Source organism: Pelecanus crispus, chromosome 6, assembly GCF_030463565.1.
Source record: "Pelecanus crispus isolate bPelCri1 chromosome 6, bPelCri1.pri, whole genome shotgun sequence".
In the NCBI taxonomy this organism is placed as follows: domain Eukaryota; kingdom Metazoa; phylum Chordata; class Aves; order Pelecaniformes; family Pelecanidae; genus Pelecanus; species Pelecanus crispus.
In genome coordinates, this window is record NC_134648.1 from 60,464,643 (window position 1) to 60,482,966 (window position 18,324).

Consider the following 18,324-nt stretch of genomic DNA (forward strand, 5'->3'; position numbering starts at 1 on the left):
ATTAGTGGAGCTAGTACCTGAAATAACCTCTCATCAGCAATGAGAGGTCTTTTTCATAGGTCATAACACACATCATCCTGCTTTTCATGTGTGGCTTTTTGTCTGGAATATTGATGCTCTTTGGACTAGTTGCGCTGTCTAAAACCAAAAAGCTACAACCTACAAAGCTTTCTGCTGAACTTGTGCATCTTAGAGCCAAGCATTATTCTGATTCAGGTGTGAACTGTGCTGTTGGCAGACCTGTACTTGATTCTGATGGGACTCTGCCCTGGACTTGTCTTCTGCAGTTGTACAGCCTTGGTGCTGACCAACACTGCTTAAACCAAATAAACGCAGAATATGAAGACTCCAAGCATGCTGCTGTCTCTCTGGCTCCAAAAGCAGGGTTGTTCTCTTAGTACCTATATCTTTAAGTGAGGTACTCGTTGAAAAGATCGGTTTGAAGAAGCAAGCTCAGGCAACTTCCCTTCTTCGCCTCAATGAACTGATTGATACACTCTAAGCCAGAGCAAGACACTCTACTTCCTGGTGGTGCATGGAAGGCAGATGGGAACAAGTTTCTTCAGGCAAAAGCCAGAAACCCCACCCTCTTGCAAGCTAGATTTAACACAAGAAAGAATCCAAGTAAAACATAAGAAACTTTAAAGAAGCAAAGTCAAAATTTTTAAAAAATTTATTCCCTCAATTTTATATACAGTAATTACAGACTACTGTGCAAAGGTGTAAATGGTCTTTGCTGTGAGTTGTTGTGCATATGCAGCTTAGTAGACAGATTTAACATTCAATTTGAATCTCAGTGCAAGTAGGCACTAACACATCCAACATACCTCCAAGGTATAAAAAGACATACCAGTTTTACAGGTTTCTCCAGCATATTTTGTTACAGTGCAAAATGCTGTGAAATAAGATTTCTTTAGAAAATTCATATAAATTAACCACATATTGCACTTGTCCCAACCAAAAGTGTAACAAGTTGTACTCTGTGAACTCATTTGATACATTCTGGAACCTTCCTCACACACATGCACTCCTTCCTCCTGGCTGTTCGTGCTAAATATGTGTAGTTCTTATTCCAAATCTGAAATAACTATTTATAGCTCTTTGACTAATGCAATCGCTCTTGAACAGACTGCTAAAAAAAGAAAAAGTCACAGATGATTAACATAACAAGAAAATTCTCCAAAACCCTTTTCAGTCTTTTTTTCCAGGAGCACTGTAACTAAATACATAAAAATAAGCATTGTTTAAATTCATAATGCAAGTGTATTGAACACCAACCATTTCAGACACATCCCTATTTTTCTGGAATGGTTCCAGTTCTAACCATGTTTGTATTTCTACAGTACCTCAAGCTGCTAAGCTGACATTGCACCCACGAACATTTTGTGCAATTCCACAGGTAGGACTTTGACTTCTGTACATCACTGGCTGCTATGATGACGCATGTTGGGAGAACTGATGCAAAGTTGCATTAACTTCAGAGAATGAAGTCTATTTGGGCTGAATCTAGTCAATACAATCTGTGCACCCACCAAATGAGAAATAGAGGTGAAGGCAAGTAACATCAATCTTACTAGATTTGAGTTCCCCTAAATCCTTACAAGCCTTGAGATTTAAAGGAACAAGTACAGATGAGTGCAGATGCTATCTTTGTGCTTAAGATATTTATTCAAAGCTGAAAGGTAAGGGAGTAGCTTAGGAACAATTTTTTTTTTTAATTTTTAAAATTTTTTTTAGCAGACCAGTATGAACAACGTTGCTACTAAAACCACTGACATATAAAAGCAGAGGAAAAGAAAAACACATGGCTAGCTGAATGCTAGTCCATGTCTTAAACAGCTCAGGGTTACCTGCAAAACATTTCATTTCCTTCCCCTACTTCACCTTAGAGGGCTTTACTTACTCCTGTTACATACAAAAAAGAGCATTTCTTTTCTGTAAACATTTCTGCATTCAACTCAACTCAGTCATTCAGAACATGAGTGGAAGAAAACCTGATTTCTGGTACTATGACGTTCTCCAGATCTTCTTCTGGAGCCGCAACAGTAACTGTACAGTACTTTCTAAACGCAGGTCCCATCTTACTTGGATACAACTAGATATGAAGTCCTTAATAAGGCAATATGCTGTTTATACAAGTAATGAGATGAAATCCTAATTTGACACATTTAGGAGTTCTTTATACAGATAGCATACATTTACACCACTTGTGCGGGTCAAGTTCTTACGTTTAAAAAAGCCCAACCAGCCGGGCTTTGGATCAGGAGGACAAACAGCTAAGGTTCACAAACTGGAAGGCTGCTGGATTACTGGACCTGGTTCACATTCACGAAGGTTGTCTTCTGACCGCATATACATTAGGAACACAGTGACAGTAGCAAAGGTAGCTGCGTTGACAGGAAAAGCGCGGAGAAGTGTGGAAGTAAGACCTCTTGTGAACACCCTCCAGCCTTCTTCATGGTAACTCTTTCGGATGCAGTCCAAAATGCCTTTGTATTGTGTAACGCCTCCGACTCCATCAGCCTGAAGCCGGGATTTGATCACATCCATGGGGTAAGTTGAGAGCCAGGACACAATTCCTGACATCCCCCCAGAAAACAGTAGTTTGGGAATAACATAACTGTCTTCAGCTTCGCAGCCTAAATACCTGGTCATGCAGTCATAGGTCAGGAAGTAAAAGCCAAAGCTTGGAGTCTCTCTTATGAACGTAGAGACCATGCCCCTATTGATACCCCTCAGCCCTTCCTTTTGATAGATTTTGATCAAACAATCCAGAGAATTCTTGTAGTTCTTTGTTTTTAGTTTGTATTCACCTGTTCCTTGAAGCTGCATTCTTGTCTTTGCTAACTCCATGGGACAGCAGATGATGCACTGGATAGCCCCTGCCGCTGACCCTGCAAGGAACTGGTTTAGAGGAGTGTCTTTTCCAAGAGCACGAAGTGTGTTTCCTTGTACACCGAACACAAGCGCATTAATGAAGGTAAGTCCCATCATTGGTGACCCAATGCCTTTATAGAGTCCAAAAGCCTAAGGGAAGAAGGAAGGAAAAATGCTTTTTAACAGCGGTGTTGATAACCTCCTGAAACTGCAGAAGATGGCCTTTCTGGCACTCCCTTGTGCCCTAACTTTCTAACGGTGGCCAGAAGGTCAGTACCATCTTGCTTTATAATACTAATTTCATCACTGTCTAGGGCCCAAACATCTAAACGCTTTGAGCAGTACGAACATTAGTTGAACACATACAGAAAATAATCTTAGTCCATCCAGAGAAAAGTTTTCTGGTGAATTTTACACTTTATTTTTTAAGTAGCTAAAAGCCTAAAGCTACCCTTCTAGTTATAGTCTTAAAGCTTAAGTGATGAAAAAAACCCTCACTGATTTCTTCATTCATTGCTCAGATTGCTTGGATTCTTGGAAGATTAGCTATTCAAATAACTTACCTTATTTAAAAAGTTAACTTCAAAATATCAACTTCCAACTTAGTGATCTTCTTCACAAAGTTTCTGGCAAACTTCGCACTACAATATCTGCCCTATGGTCAGGTGAGGTTCAGAGTATGCTTATCTCTTGATCTTCAATATTTGTAGGGGTTTTTTTAAGAGCTTTGCCACCCTTCTAATACAAAATATATGAAGACACAAAATATGCAAAGCAGTAATTTTGTACTTACAGATTCTTGCTTTATGATGGACTGAAAGCAATGGAAGGTCCCACGGTAGAGAGGTTTCTCTACATTTTGAACTTGTAGACGAACCTATAAAAAGTTGTATAGATACTGATTTTTATGTCAAGAGCAGCCTAATTGGTAAACTAGTGTCTTGTACATATATGGAGATTTGCTATAGCAATGTATATGCAAGAGCACAGGCTGGACACTAGAATGCCGTATGTGACAAAATAATTTTAAAATATTCTGTAAGTGTTTTGAATTAATTTTGGGGGTAAAAACATGAAGGGAGGAGGCTTATTAACTTCTTGTGAATATTAGAAAAACAGTATGTGGAAGTACAACAGGGTAGACTGTTATCTAGAATTTCAGATCAAAGTTTTCCAGTACTGGCTGCAATAAGTACACTCTTTAGCTGCCAAGAATACTTCTGTTCACACTAAGGAATATCTGTACAAACCTGATAGAATTTTATAAAAATGTATTTACAAGTCAAGCACAAAATAAGGATAACTTTAAAAGGATGGAAACTTTCAACAACACCCACCCACAGTGTTTCTGGGTACCAGACTTGGGACCATTCACTGAGATCTGATTTTTTTTCAGAGGGTAGCTGGGAAGTGACTCTTAAGATGTCTTATTTGGCATAAAGAAAGGAATAAGAAGCCACTCACCCTTTTAAATTTTAGTCTGTTTCTTTATCCTGTTGAATGCAAACAATTTGTGAGGGTGTGGCTGTTTCAAACCTTTAATGTTAGCATTAAATTAACTTTTCCAAAACTGAATGGGTATGTTCTACTGGACAGATAGATGCTACTGCAGCTGGTGACATTAGGAGACAGGCCCTTTTTCTAGATGTTTTTTTAACCTTTAATGGGAAAGTCCAATTCTGGTTTTTCCTGCTAATTTGTCCTCAGCACACTTAAAGCCTCAAGGCTACCTAGTTCACGCAAAGCCCTACACTGCAATAAACTCAATAAATTGGTTTAACTGGATTGGGGAAGTTAGAAATCTGGTTTTGATCTCCAGCGCGGAGGGCTGCAATGTTTCTCAGAGAAAATGCTTATCAACCATTTAATGCTGCTGCTGCAACGCCAGAGCAAAAAACTTCAAGACTTACTCTAAACAAAAGAAAAGATTATCAGGTCTGGGGGAAAGATTCCTGACTTTAAAATCTTTTTATCGTTGTTTGCCTAAAGTAATAATAAACACCACCACAACAATGAAAGATCTGTAAGATTATGTGGGTCTAGAAAAGGATTTGGGGACATGGTTTGTCAGAATTCTATACTCAGGTTAGCTTTCTTTGAGGCAAAAACCAAATTATTTACATTTTTCAGTATTTTTTTATATTACTACAACATGTCATTTTATGTTTCGTAAATCAAAGCTTTAGTTTTCACTGTCTTTTTAGTATACATGTTAGTGTATGCCAGTGGTACTGGGAGGCTGAGATCACTTCAGCTCTTCTAAGATGGAACAGGGTTGTAAAACTTCCTAGAGTTAAAAGTAGGCTTATGGTAGGATTCAAAGAAAATAAATCCTTTGTTACTCAAAGTGACAGTTGGGGGGCAGGCAGATTGTTAAAACTGCTCAAGAAGCAGACCCACAAGCAAAGTCATAAATCTTAATGAGCTGTCAAACTTGCACAAAAGGAAGGTTTTACTCCATTTATAGTTTATTGCTATTGTTTCAAACCCCGTGCTTGAAGTCAGGGGACTTCCACATGTATGGGCTTTGGAAGAATTGCAGCTTAGGAGCCTTCTCACTCTGACTTTTCTATACACTTGTCTTTAGTAGTTTAAAATTAGTCATATTCTGTATATAGGTTGAATTTCCTGGTGGCATACAGCTCCCACTATTTTTGGTCTCAGTAATTAGTGAAATATTGACCAATTAAGCCTTGTTGTAGGATAAAATACTTAGAAAGTTAAGTACTGACGCTTCAGGTCTAGGAATGAAAGCCAACTTTTTTATTTGAGCACAGTGATGGCCACATAGTGGCACCCACACTAGCAAACTGTCAGGTCAGGCAATGAATGTATATGAAACTATTTATTTATGGATATTAATGCTATAGTCAACAAGCTCTTTAGTGTGTACAACTATAGGAAGGATGAATCACACCCAACATTCATCCGTCTGTTCTATTCATTGCACAATATTCTTGCTTCCTTCTTATTTGAAACCACTGTTACTAAGGCTTTGGGTCCAATAGTAACACACTGTAATTTCACATCACTGAAGACTTGCATAAAGATACTCAAAACTAAACAAAAAAACCAAACCACCACACCCCCAAAACAGTCCAAATATTTAATAATGTGCAAAGTAAGTGATTTAGAAGCATTTGAGCAATGAAAATGTCCTCCAAGAATATGTAGTGGATAAGACCTCAACAACAGCGTGCCTGAGATTCAGTGTTAGAGCCACTGTGTGTGGAAGTGTATATAGCCAGAAATGCATACCAGAAAGAAGGTTCAGAATAAGACTTTACATAAAAAAAGAGGGATATTTAAACCCCGCTCCCTCCATGCCATAGCTGTAGAAGAGGGACACATCAGTTTAAAACTAAAAAGGAAAAAAGCTTCATAAGTCTTTTAGATCTTTATTTGAACTAATACATTTGGGAATAAATTAAGACTGAGAGAAACAGAAGTGTTCACCTGGGCTATACTTACTAGGTAACTCTCCCGTGATGAGGCTTATCTCTCATCTACAACAAAGTAACACTTTTGCTGTTAATGAAGACAGCCCCTAGCTCAGAAAGTAAAGGCAGTTAAAAGCAAAAAAGCAATTTTATACATTACATCAACAAACCAGGGATAAGGAGTTTGCCAGTTCTGAGATCAGCTCAGTTGTAGGTTTTGCAGGGTGACTTCACCAGCTTAATCTCTCCCTGTGTGTCCCACCAACCCCCTCCCCGCTTTGTGAAACATGATCACTGGCCAAAAAAAGAGCTTAAAAGACAAGATAAAAGTAAAAATTTGGCTTATCTATGCAGCCTTCCCATTGTCCAGTTACATTAAAAACTTACAGTCTAAGGTGACTACCAGCTAGCCCTTTAAACACTGCAGAATTATAAAAAAAAGGGTTAATTCTTAACACACATACGTATACAAGTTATGCAATGTCTGTCTTTTTTTTTTCCAAAGACTGATTATAGTATTAGTTTTCCCACATACAGTGGTGACTATGCCAGCTAATAACACAAATGTTAGTATTTTCTCTAACAAAAAATAGATAAATGCTTATACCACCTTCTAATGGGTATGAAAATATAGTGTGCCACACTGGATTTCATAAAACATTTAAAATAATCCAGAAACAAACTACTTGCTCTATTGTAAAGCAAGTGCTTTTTCTAAAGCCAACACATCTATTTTGCATTAATAGATCTGCTGGAACTAGCACGGGAGCCCTAGTTTTGCAAATACTTAAATGTTTTAGTTTCATGCACTAGAAGCTGTTCCACTTTAAAAACAAAAAACCCACCCACCCCACACATGCTTAACTTTAGTCTGAGCATAGAATTTTAGCAGTTTTGCTGGCTTCAGTGAAATGACCCATCACCTTAGGTTAAGTGTGCAAAACTTGGCAGGATGGGGGTGAGAGAAAAAGACAGCTGGCCCCATACCACCATAAAAAAACCCCATGCAAGTCTGGATAATACCATTCCTGAATATATATACTAGAATTCAACCCAATTACTTAACAGTCAAATTTACTATACTCTGAGAAACATACATACAGTTTTTACTATTTGAGCAGCTTGCACTTGACTGGTAAGGACTAATATCAACTAGCTAGAAAAATCTGTATTGAATTAACCATGTGCTAGAATACAGAAAATGGTGATGACCTCGGTAACCCTATCAGCCCTTTGCATATCTAAATTCAGCAAGATAGAGGTATTCCAAATATAGCTCTAGGGGGTGGCGTGCTGTCTGGTGCAGTGAAATGATCTGGTGTATTAATTTAGCAGAGAATATATTGGCAATTCCTTCTTCTATTCTTCCACTGCAAGACTTTGGATTAAGGCTGCCAAGTGATTTAAGTTGTCATCCCATTCTGAAAAATGGGCTTGCCGCCCCTGGGAGTCCTGGCTGAAGGGCCCTCCAGGAGACTTCAAATCTTGTCTTTGAACAGGTCTCAGCTACCCTTAACATACAGCTAAGCAACTATCAGAAAATCCATTTTAACTTGGAAAGTTATAAAAATATATAATAATACTTAAAGGGAGGAAAAAACCCCAGACAAGCTTCATGCTGTGGATTTTTAACCACTTATACCCTTTGGCTAGTGCAACAAATTAATGCTCAAGGAGCAAGTAGCAGAGCTTGAGGGGGAAAACAAACCACAAATTTTCAACCTAGTAACAAAGTAGGTTTGAGTTACAAATGCAGGGAGAGGCAGTTCTAGCAGTTAGTGATGAACAGCTGCAGAGAAGCAAGCTTAGAACAAAATTAAGTTAAATGTAAGATCGCATTTTCAAATATAACGATGTTACTGCACTGCTGAACTTGTAGTTTAGGCCAATGTTTGTCATATTACTGGGTTGAATCATACATACAAAGAATTTTTTTCCACTTCTGAAGAGCTGGAGACTGCAAATCTATAAACAGTGGTTGAGGAGGCTCACTCCAAGCTTTCCAGCACAGATTTATGCTCCTACAGTGTCTGGGGATTTTTTTTTTTCCCTTCCCCCACTCCTTGGAAAAACTTCCAAGTTTTCTGCCTAGAGACAAAGGTATTTCATAATCAACCCACCTTAACAGTGTCAAATGGGTGTCCTACCAGCACTCCGGCAGCACCTGAAACAAAACACATGCCATGGTTATGACTCACAGTTTTCTTCCTGGGTCTGGGGCTATAGCAGCCCAAGCACAACCACCAGCCTGAGGTGTAAGTGCACAGCGTTACTGGCAGGCCAGCAAAGAGCATCCTGTCACGCCAGAAGGTGGGAGATCTACACTTCAGTCCTTCAGGCCAGTACGAGGTGCCTCGGTGCTGCCCTCAGGCTTCTGAGCCCCACGGCGGGGGTCGAGGTGCGTGACTGCAGAGCGTGCCACGTCATATGGGATGTTCAGCAGTGATCTCTGGCCTCGGCCCAAAGCAAATCCAGTGGGCAGAGATTGCAGATTTCCTGAGGCAAAATACTTCATGGATGTGCCACTCGGTGGAGGCATAGAAAACCTAGGAGCTTCTCTAAAGGCAGAAGAAAATTCCTGCTTTCTGCCCCCCAGCCTTTCCAGATGTGATGGTAGCACCTGCAGAAGGACCATGCATTACCAAAAACCTTTGCTTTCTTCTAGCATCAAAAGACTTCTTAAAAGTTACCTGCAAGGCTATTCGTTATACTAATCTGAACACATGCATTTTGCACTAAACCCACAAGTACTGGCTGAAGCAAGGGATCCTCTAGCTCCCTACTTCTGTCACCAAAACTGGAAGTTCAATTTGTGACCGTCTCGGCAAGAACTACGAGCGCTTCATTGCACCTTCTCACATTTGCAGAAAGACACTATCTCTCCCTCTCCCCAGGAAGCTGTGGCAGAAATACAAAGCCCACTCTAGGGTGGGGTAGTCCAGGTTGTTCAAGGCCAGCACAGTGGCAAGAGAGTCTAAGTCACAAAAACGGTGATGTGCACTGTGTTCAGCATGAGATCAGTGGCCCAACTGGCCATGCGGGATCCCTGGCAAGCAGGGGTCGCTAGGATGAAGTCAGAGAGAAGCTGGGGGAAAAAAAAAAAAAAAAAAGCCAAAAAAACCACCTCTTTGCCAGGTTGGCAAGGTGAACAGCAAACGCAAACAACTGAAAAGACGCAAGAATAAGCCTCCTGAACACCCTTTAGCAAGTGCTAAAAATAGAAGAAGGAAGGCTGTAAGCAGATGCACAGGGAAGAGCAGGACGAGCGTCCGTCGCCCCCTCTTCACGTTAAAGCTCCCCGCTATGAACGTTTCCAGGCCGGAGGGGTCCCTGAGCCTGCTGCGGCCCCTTGGCTAACCCCGAGGGAGCCCCCTCCCCGCCAGCCCCTCCTTCCAGCCCCCCGGGCCAAGCCCGGCGCTGCGGCGGGGCCCGCCCGCGCCCCCCGCTACGGGAAAGCCCCGGGAGCGCGCGCCGCGCCGGCGCTCAGCCCGCCCCGCCCCCACCCCACCCCCCGGCCTCGGCCCCACCTGCAGCGGGGCGGCTGCGCCCGCCGCCCCCGGGCCCAAAGCCATCCCCCCTCCCCACATAAAAGCGCCGGGCCCAGCTCTCCCCTCCACCCTCCCCTTTTACCCTCTCCCCCGCTTTGCCCGCTTTTTAAATTTTCTATTTTTCCCCCTTTTCTGTTCTCCTTTCGCCCCTTTTTCCGCATTTCCCCCCCCCCCCCGCCCTTTTTTTTTTTTTTTTTTTTGGGCAGCCCCCCCTACTCCTCACCGCCGACGCATCCCGCGAGGAAATCCAGAGCCATGCTGGCGCCCTCCCTGCGCGGCGGGGCCCGGCCCTTGCGCGACGCCGCTCCGCGCTCTGCCGCCGCCCGCCCCGCCGCCCGCCCTTTCTAGCGCCCGGGCCGCCGGGCCGCGCCTCCGAGGGGCGGGCAGCGGGACGACGCCCCCCCGCCGCCCGCCGCCACTGGCGGCCGCGTCGGGGCGGCTCCCGGCGCCGGGCGGGGCGGGGCGGGGCCTACCGGGCACGGGCGGGGCCGGGGCCCTTCCTGTCTGCGGCCGCATCTGGAGAATTGAGCAGAAGTAAATTGGGGGCGGGGTGGGGGGAGCAGAGCATTCCTCCTGCGGAGCAGCAGTAGCCCCAGAGCTGCTTTGGGTGGTTCAGGCAGGCTGTCCGCGGGCACCTTGCCTTCTGGGTGAGGCACCCCTGGACGCTGGTGGTTGGAAGGCCTGCGGAGCTGATGTCCTGAGGACGCTGAAGGGGGTGCCTCCTTTTAACAGGGGTGAAATGCCTGTAGCACCTCTCCTGTGAAGAAAGGCTGAGGGAGTTGGGGTTGTTCTTAAGCCAGAAGAGAGTAGATTTAGATTACCTATAAGGAAGAAATTTTTTATGATGAGGGTGGTGAGGCACTGGAACAGGCTGCCCAGAGAAGCTGTGGATGCCCCATCCCTGGCAGTGTTCAAGGCCAGGCTGGATGGGGCTTTGAGCAGCCTGGTCTAGTGGAAGGTGTCCCTGCCCATGGCAGGGGGGTTAGAACTAGATGATCTTTAAGGTCCCTTCCAACCCAAACCATTCTGTGATTCTATAACCAGCCTTCCCCACCCGCTGTTGTCCCAGAGAAGAGGGAATGGGCTGTGCAAACAGATGTGGGCTCCCTGCTAACTGCTGCCCCCATGGCTCAGCTGCAAGTGTGGGGAGGAGACTACCTCTGACAGCCAAGGCCACAAATCAGGACCCTGCTGCCCATGGGGCTTGGCAGAGCACTGGATCTCGGTCTTAAACATTGCTGCTGTGCTTCACCCTGCAGAAGAGGCTTCTCCCCTCCCAGCAGGCTTTTCTCATTTCGTATTAATTTTACTTTCCTACTAACATTACCTTGTTTCAAGGTGCCCTGATGCCAGAGCCTTTAAACGGGAAACTCAAGCTGTTGACAGTTTCAGAAGGGAGCCTTGTTTAAGCTGCTTGTTATTTCTCTGGGCAATGTCTGAGAGAGGGGAATACCAGTGGTCTAGAGCAGTAAGTAGCCTATTCAAGCTTTGTTTAGAGTAACATGATCTCTTCAGGGCCTACAAAGTCAGCTTTTAGAGAGTTAGTTCCAGAAGCAGAATGGAAAAGCAGCTGGATTTTTATCCTTTTCTTCTTTTTTTTTTTTTTTTTCCCATTGCTTTCCATGGTATGGCAGTGCTTTTCTAGGTGTAGCGGCTCAATATAAAGCCAATAAAATCTTGCATTGGAATAGCATACTAAAAATGAAGCCAGCTTTTGCCTTCTGCACAAAGAAAACACAAACAAATGAACAAAGACAAGAATGCTTCCAAGGAGGTCTGAAGCTACTACTACAGAACAAGTCCTGAGAACCTGTCCCAGATTTAGTAGCTCTTGGACCATCATTACTATTAATAAGCAGATAAGATGGAAACACAAAGCGTTCAATGAGTCCCTGACCTTCCCTGTGTCTTCTTCCAACCCAACACTCAGTTGGGCTCCTTCTCATCTCCAGACGCTGTCAAACCAAGTCAAGGACCCAGGTGTCTCCAGGATGTTTTGGATTCCCTGATGCACATACCTGCCCCACCTGGGGAGAACCGGTTGGTATCAGAGAGCAGTTAGGCAAGCTGGCCCTGCCCTTTGCCTGCAGCACCAATGGCTTGGGAGCTGCCCACTCCTGCTGTATTACACACCATTCTACATCCTAACGGGGACCTTAGACCTTGCTGAACCCATACAGCTGCAGCCAGTCTGTGAAATCAGACAGGAAGCCCCGATCAGTCCTTTTTCCATAAACATTTTCTCCAAGTAGATGTGGAAGTGACTTTCTGGGAATCTTGTCCACTCTGGCATGCACAAGAGGAACTGTGATCATGCACACAGCTCTGCAGGTGAAAGTCCAGATGTTATATGCATCTGTCTTCTAACACAAGCCTTGGAAGGATCAGCTTGGCCTAAAACATTCCTGGCCAAAGTGGTTTTAATCTGGTATTCAAATCGTCTGATCTCCCAGGCAATCTGCCTCAGAGAAATTACCTTCTCTATCAGAAGTGTTTCATAAATTTAATGTTTGCCCACAATGGACAGGGAAAACAATTTATTTCCTCTCTCTTTGCAGGCACCTTTTAGGTTATCTGAAGACAGCTTCAAATCTTAGTCTTTTCTTCTCTGAATTATATTGATTATTATCTTTTGATCGCTGCTGCTTCTTACGCCCCCTTTCTTCAGTTGATCTGAAGTTTCTTGAACTGACCCCTAAGGCCTTGGCTGAGTGACTAATGGGAGATTGGCTTGCAGACAACAGTCTTGTTCTTATTTCTGAATATGAGATCAGATATAGGCAAGAGTCCTTTCATAACATAACAACATAACATAACAAAACGTAATATAACATGCAATAAATAACATACAATTACATAACATGATATCCTTGACTTATGGGCAGCCTGTGACACATGATGTGCCCCAGACCCTTTTCAGTAGATCAGCTGCATGCCACAATGTTCCCTATCTCGTACTTGCACAGTTTCTTTCTACACAGTCATTCCTAGCTGTCCATGCTAAATTGCTTTTTCTAGATTGTTTTTCCAGTTTGCCAAGATCACTTGAATTCTAATCTCGCTGTCGATGTTTGTGCAGCCCGTTCCAGGTTGCTGCAATCTGCAAAGGCCTGTCTCGCTCCTGCATGCTTGAACTGTTCCTAATAAGCTTTATTCAGTGCTACTGAATGTTTTATTCAATACTACTGAACCCACTGCAGCAGGCATGTACTTCAAAGGGGGCAGAGGGGTGCTTTATAAAATTAGCACAGAGAACACCAAGGGCTCATTGAAATAAAGCCTGAGATCTCAAGGGTTAGTTCACTAAGGAATGAGCATGGCTTTGGTCCCACTGGGGAGTTTCCCTTTTGTTCATTTTTTCTTGCTTGGGGTTTTGTTTTGTTTTCAGTTCAAGTTACACTTGTGAGGCAACGTTGTATGAATGTAGAGGAGTTTATTAAGCTTGTATGTGGAGGGACAGTGAGTTAATATAGGTACTTATATTTGTGTGTGGCTTCCATAGGAGTTTCGTGAAGGAAGTCATATAGCTCTTATAATTTGGTAGTATTACTTAGGCCAGACATTTTGCCTATTGATCCAGGGCCTTATGTGTGCAGTACAGATACAGTTTTGGAGAGGAGGGCTAACTTGATGCTCAAGGAAACCCAACCCACATTAATGGTTTTTCTCTTCACTCAAGCTGTTTTTCTAGATAGTTCAAAAGCTATGTCTGATCTTGTGTCCGCTTTTTTGATGTGTGATGCCTCTGGCTCAGAGTGTGACTCAGAGTTGTGCCCTTCAGGCTCTGTAGATTCAGCTCAGCTGTGACCGCCTTTCCTTTCATTCTGCTGAGGTGGATACAAACAAAACTTACAACTGTCTGGGATGCATCCCCTAGAAAGCTGGAGTGAGGGGCTGTGCTTTTCCTGCTTTCTTTTTCTTTGGGAGCATTTAGCTTCCCTGCAGGATGCTGAAATGTGGGCTCATCAGATAGACAAAGCAGAAAAGAAAGAGCTGACGGCGGCTTGGGAAACATAGAGGATCTACCAGCATGTGCAGCAGCAGCACTGCCACATGTCTGAGAGAAAATGTTAAAGTTATAATTTAATGTCATCCTTCAAAGACCCTCTTCCCTTTGTCCTGTTGTCTTTTAGGTCTGAATGGTGGCAGTTCTGGTGGAAGAGGCTTTGCAAGTGATGCTGGAGGGGTGAGATAGGAGAGAAAGTTCCCCTTCATTCTCATGGCAAGAAGTCACTCTGTCAGCCACCTGCTGCCCTTGATGGCACCCAGAAAAGATCTGGGAGGAGGTGAGCCTGAACAGAAACCTGGGTAAATGGAACTGGGTGGAGAGGGGCCGAGAATGAGGAGGAGAGTAAAGAAGCATCAAGGCAGAATTAACACTGCGGGTAAATGAAACGCAAAGAGAAAGGGCAAAAGCAGAGTGAAGTAGGAAGAGAATTGTAGAGTTGTGATAAACTTGCAGAAATTCTGGTGGCAATGGCATGCAATAAAATACACATTGTTGACTCAGGTGTTTCAAAATCTTTCTGTTTGCTTGTGAATTGGCTGTGTCCCAGTAGGCACATCCCACTAGAACATGGAGAGTGGTGGATGGGGGAGTCTCCCCTTTGCTCCCCAGAGCTTCACTGGGGCTTGGGCAGCTCTTGGGACTACCTGGCAGGAGAATTTCCTTTCATACAGCCTTCTGCCCTCAGCTCTTTCCTTATCTTCTAAGGTAATGCACTGCTGCATCATCACAACTTCAGTACTCATCACCCAGAAAAAATGCATCAGTTTCTCTTTTTATTTTGAGCTGGGACTGGATTTTGAGCTTCTCCTTCCTAGCACCTACTTGGGCTCCCTGAATCACTCTTCAAAGACTCTTCAGGGCAACAGCTTTCTCTCTGTGCCCTGTTTATGACATGAACCTAGGTGGCATTTAGACCATGTGCATGCAGCCATGTGAACGTTACATTTACTCTAGCAAACTTCTTGCAAGGAAAACCTTGCATTTTCCAGAGACTGCAGTCCAGCACAACTAGGCTTGAAGATCAGCTAGTGCTTCACCAAATGGCTGACCATATAAAGCAGCAACAAATAAATCCAAGTGGTAAAATGAGAGAAATATTGGGATACAATGTTAAGTACATAAGAAAAACTTAGAAGCCGAGCTGCTCTGTCAAAACACCCAGTGTCTGAAGAAGATTCTTCTCCAGGTGAATTCACTGAGTACCTTTGTGTGGATTCGAGTCCATTTTCTTTATTTTCCTAAACACTGTTTTATTCATTGACCCAGTTGTCGTACTCATTGCCCCACTCAATGTTTTGTTATTTAGTCAGGTCATTAGGATACTCCAGATCCTCAGGATGCAGCTGCCTTTGAAGACTGAGCAGCTAAGGCATTATTCATAGGGGACTAGATGCCTTTATTATCCATTAACTTTATGACCTTGGGTGGCTTTAGGGTATTCTCTGACGTTATTATCCCACTGGCTTCAAAGGTACTGTATATCAAATGTCGAAACTTCCCAGCCTGATAAAATCCCTTGATAAGACTGGTGTTTCAAAGCATGAGATGTAAATGATGCATTTGTACAAGAGTCAGGTGCTGTTGAAACAGAGCTGCTCTGCTTATAGATCTGCTAATGGGTAGGGGCTTTGCAATCCCCCCAAATGTCCTGGTCAGGATCCCAGGATGTGAGACCCCTTCTGTTCCAAGCGAAATCATGAGCTTGACTGACGAACAACTGTCTAAGCTAATATCTGAGGTGTTGAGCTTGAGAGAGGCAGAGACTGAGAGGTGCTGCAGGAAGGGAGTGGCTTAGCATGCTGTAAATTGTAAAGCACCCTGAAAAATTTGGCATAGCTCCAACTTCCCATGCTTTTTCCTGGTGAAGTGGAAACATTTTTATTACTTGGCACGCATATCTTCTAAATCCTGATCCTCGTCATTTTAAGCAGAAGTGGCCAACATGCACCTTCTGTTCTTTGTCTCAGCCTCTGCTCCATGTGTATTGTGTATGCAGAGGAGTGTTTTAGTTGGGTTATTGGTTTTAAATATACTGGGTTGTTGGAGAAGGCAAGAGGAAGAAGCATAACCTGCACTTAAAACAGTCAACAACTTTTATGATCACTCTGAGGAAGAATCCATCCTTGTTCATAGTCAGTTGTCTTGTGCTCTGTTTCAAATACAAATCCATAGCCAACCCCACTGGGTACTTCCCCAGAAGCAGATGAGAAGTTAACAGACTGAAAAATGGGAAAAAGCTGCCTGCAGCATTAGTCCAAGTCCTTTCCTTGGCATTACCTTTAATTCCAAAGATCATATATACTTGGAGTTCTGTTAAGTAAACAGCTGAGTCTTTTCCTCTTCTGTCATGTTTATTTTAAGCAGTCAGCAAGTAGGCTGGAGAGGGCAGACCTACACAAACACACCCCCATACTGGCTCTTTTCTTCTCTCTCCATAGGTCCCATCTTTATTCTCTGGCCTGTGCTGGTACTATGATGGCTACAACAGGATAATTATTTTTTTATATACATTTGGGGAAGGAGCTGAGTCCAAAGTACCTGAAATATTATGAGGACTACATCCTCTTATGTTTGCTGCAGGTAGAGCATATTTCTTTGCTGCTGGCCTTCCTTGGAGAAGACCAGAAGGCTTTGCATGCACATGCAGTTGGCTCTATGGAGAGCAGTCTGCAGCGGAACCCAATTGCTAAGCTATTTGGCAGCAGAGTTTTAAGATTCCAAAGACCACGAAGAGGCATGCTGAGATAAGAGAGTGGGCACTGAGTCCAATTACCTGAATTAGTAACTATCTATCAGCCAAGCAGCTTTACCCATCTCTCCCTCTGCATATTACTCAGTCACTCAATAAATACACTTGTGACTGGTGACAGTGAGCAAAAACTGTTGGGAAATCATTCAGAAAAGGAAGATAAAAACTCAGTAGTTGACATCTTTATAGCATTTTCCAGTCTGGATTTACAGACAAAATAACCTAAGCATCAGGCTGTTTCTGTGAAGTAAAAATGTGCAGTTATGCCCATTTCATAGGTAAGGAAACTGGTAAAACTGATTTGTCCTAGAGGAACAGGAGGCAGAGCTAGGAGGAGAACCTCCTCTACCTGCCTCCTGTCTTTGTTTTTAAGCCACCCTGTTCTTATAGAAACATTTCTGTGAGGCACATGGTTTTTCACTGCCAACAGCTATACAAATATAATTCCAACACCATGTACTTGAAATCCTCTGGCACAGCTTGTATCCACATGCAAAGTCAACAACTGGGAGACCAGGCGTCCAGCTGAATCTAAACACTAAGTTATCAAACAGTGTAGACACACAGTATGATGCACCAGTCAGTAATGAATGAGAAGAGATAGCCAAAAAAAGTGGGAATATGTTGTGAGGCAATGCCACTAAGGTTTATATACAGACATATTTTTAAGATCTTGACCTGTCTTCCTGCTGGGTCATATGTGGGCTTCCAGCTATCATGTGGAATATGCTTATTGTTGCATTTGTCGTACTGAAAAGGCACTAATTTCTTAGAAATTGAAAGAACAGGCGTGGCAGAATGACTAATCTGCCTTTGCAGAACTTCCCAGGAAGTTTCTCTTCAAGAATGCAAGATGGGCTCTCATACAGTTCCTGAACTAATGCCAGGGAAAAGATGAGAGTGATAAATGAGGCTGTGAGCTTCATATGCTGTTCAGAGACTGGTACTGTTAGTACTGGTGTCTGGGTTCTCTTTGCTAATGCTGGGGATGCTACTGAAAAAGCTATGGAAACTTCTGGCTTAGACCTCAAATTTTTCTCCAGCTCAAGCTCATGGAAAAAATCAGGTTAATGTTGGAGGCACAGAATTGAATGTTTGCCGATGAAATTGGTCTATATTTCTACTAGGACTGTGTACACTGCTTACAAAGGCTCACAGCAGAGATCCCTGAATTAGTATTGATCAAGATAGCATGGGTATCAGTAGCTCTTTGGCCCCAACAATATGGGGATCCTCCCTGGAATTAAACTTGATTTGTAGCAGAATTTTGAAGGGAGATGCTTTGTTTCTGCTTGAATGCATTAATTAATTCAGTGCAATTTCACTTGTTTTCCACTCCTGCAAGATAAAAAATGTTAAATTCTTTTGTATATATCCGGTCTTAACATAAGCTCATAATAATGCTGGTATTTTGAAAAAGTTCTCTTTTCTAAACTCGTCGGTGCCAGGCTTGCCAGTTAAGTATCTTTATAACAATCTTTCCCATGTGATTTTAGCAGCTGATATCAAAGTCCTAAATCATAATGCTTTATAGTTCTAGAGCTGAGTTTTCTTCCAAATTTCCAAGTAGTTCTGAGGCTGCTAAATCCCATCAAATCAGATAGTTCCAAAGGGAAGAAAGACTGTTGGCTAGTCAAAATGATGTAGCATCTCATACATTTTTCACTAGTGTACAGCAAAGATCTGAGGGAGACACAGTTT

General features: G+C 43.1%; 1 protein-coding gene across 1 annotated transcript; it reads right to left on the reverse strand.

Annotated features, from left to right (window-relative positions):
- Window positions 1-2,283: 2,283 nt before the first annotated feature.
- SLC25A29 (solute carrier family 25 member 29) lies at window positions 2,284-10,122 on the reverse strand. The gene is made up of 4 exons (XM_075713117.1): window positions 10,089-10,122; window positions 8,438-8,481; window positions 3,671-3,754; window positions 2,284-3,027 (listed from the first exon to the last, which is right to left on the reverse strand). Exons 1-4 carry the CDS (start codon window positions 10,120-10,122, stop codon window positions 2,284-2,286), a joined length of 906 nt encoding a protein of 301 aa, XP_075569232.1.
- Window positions 10,123-18,324: the final 8,202 nt, after the last annotated feature.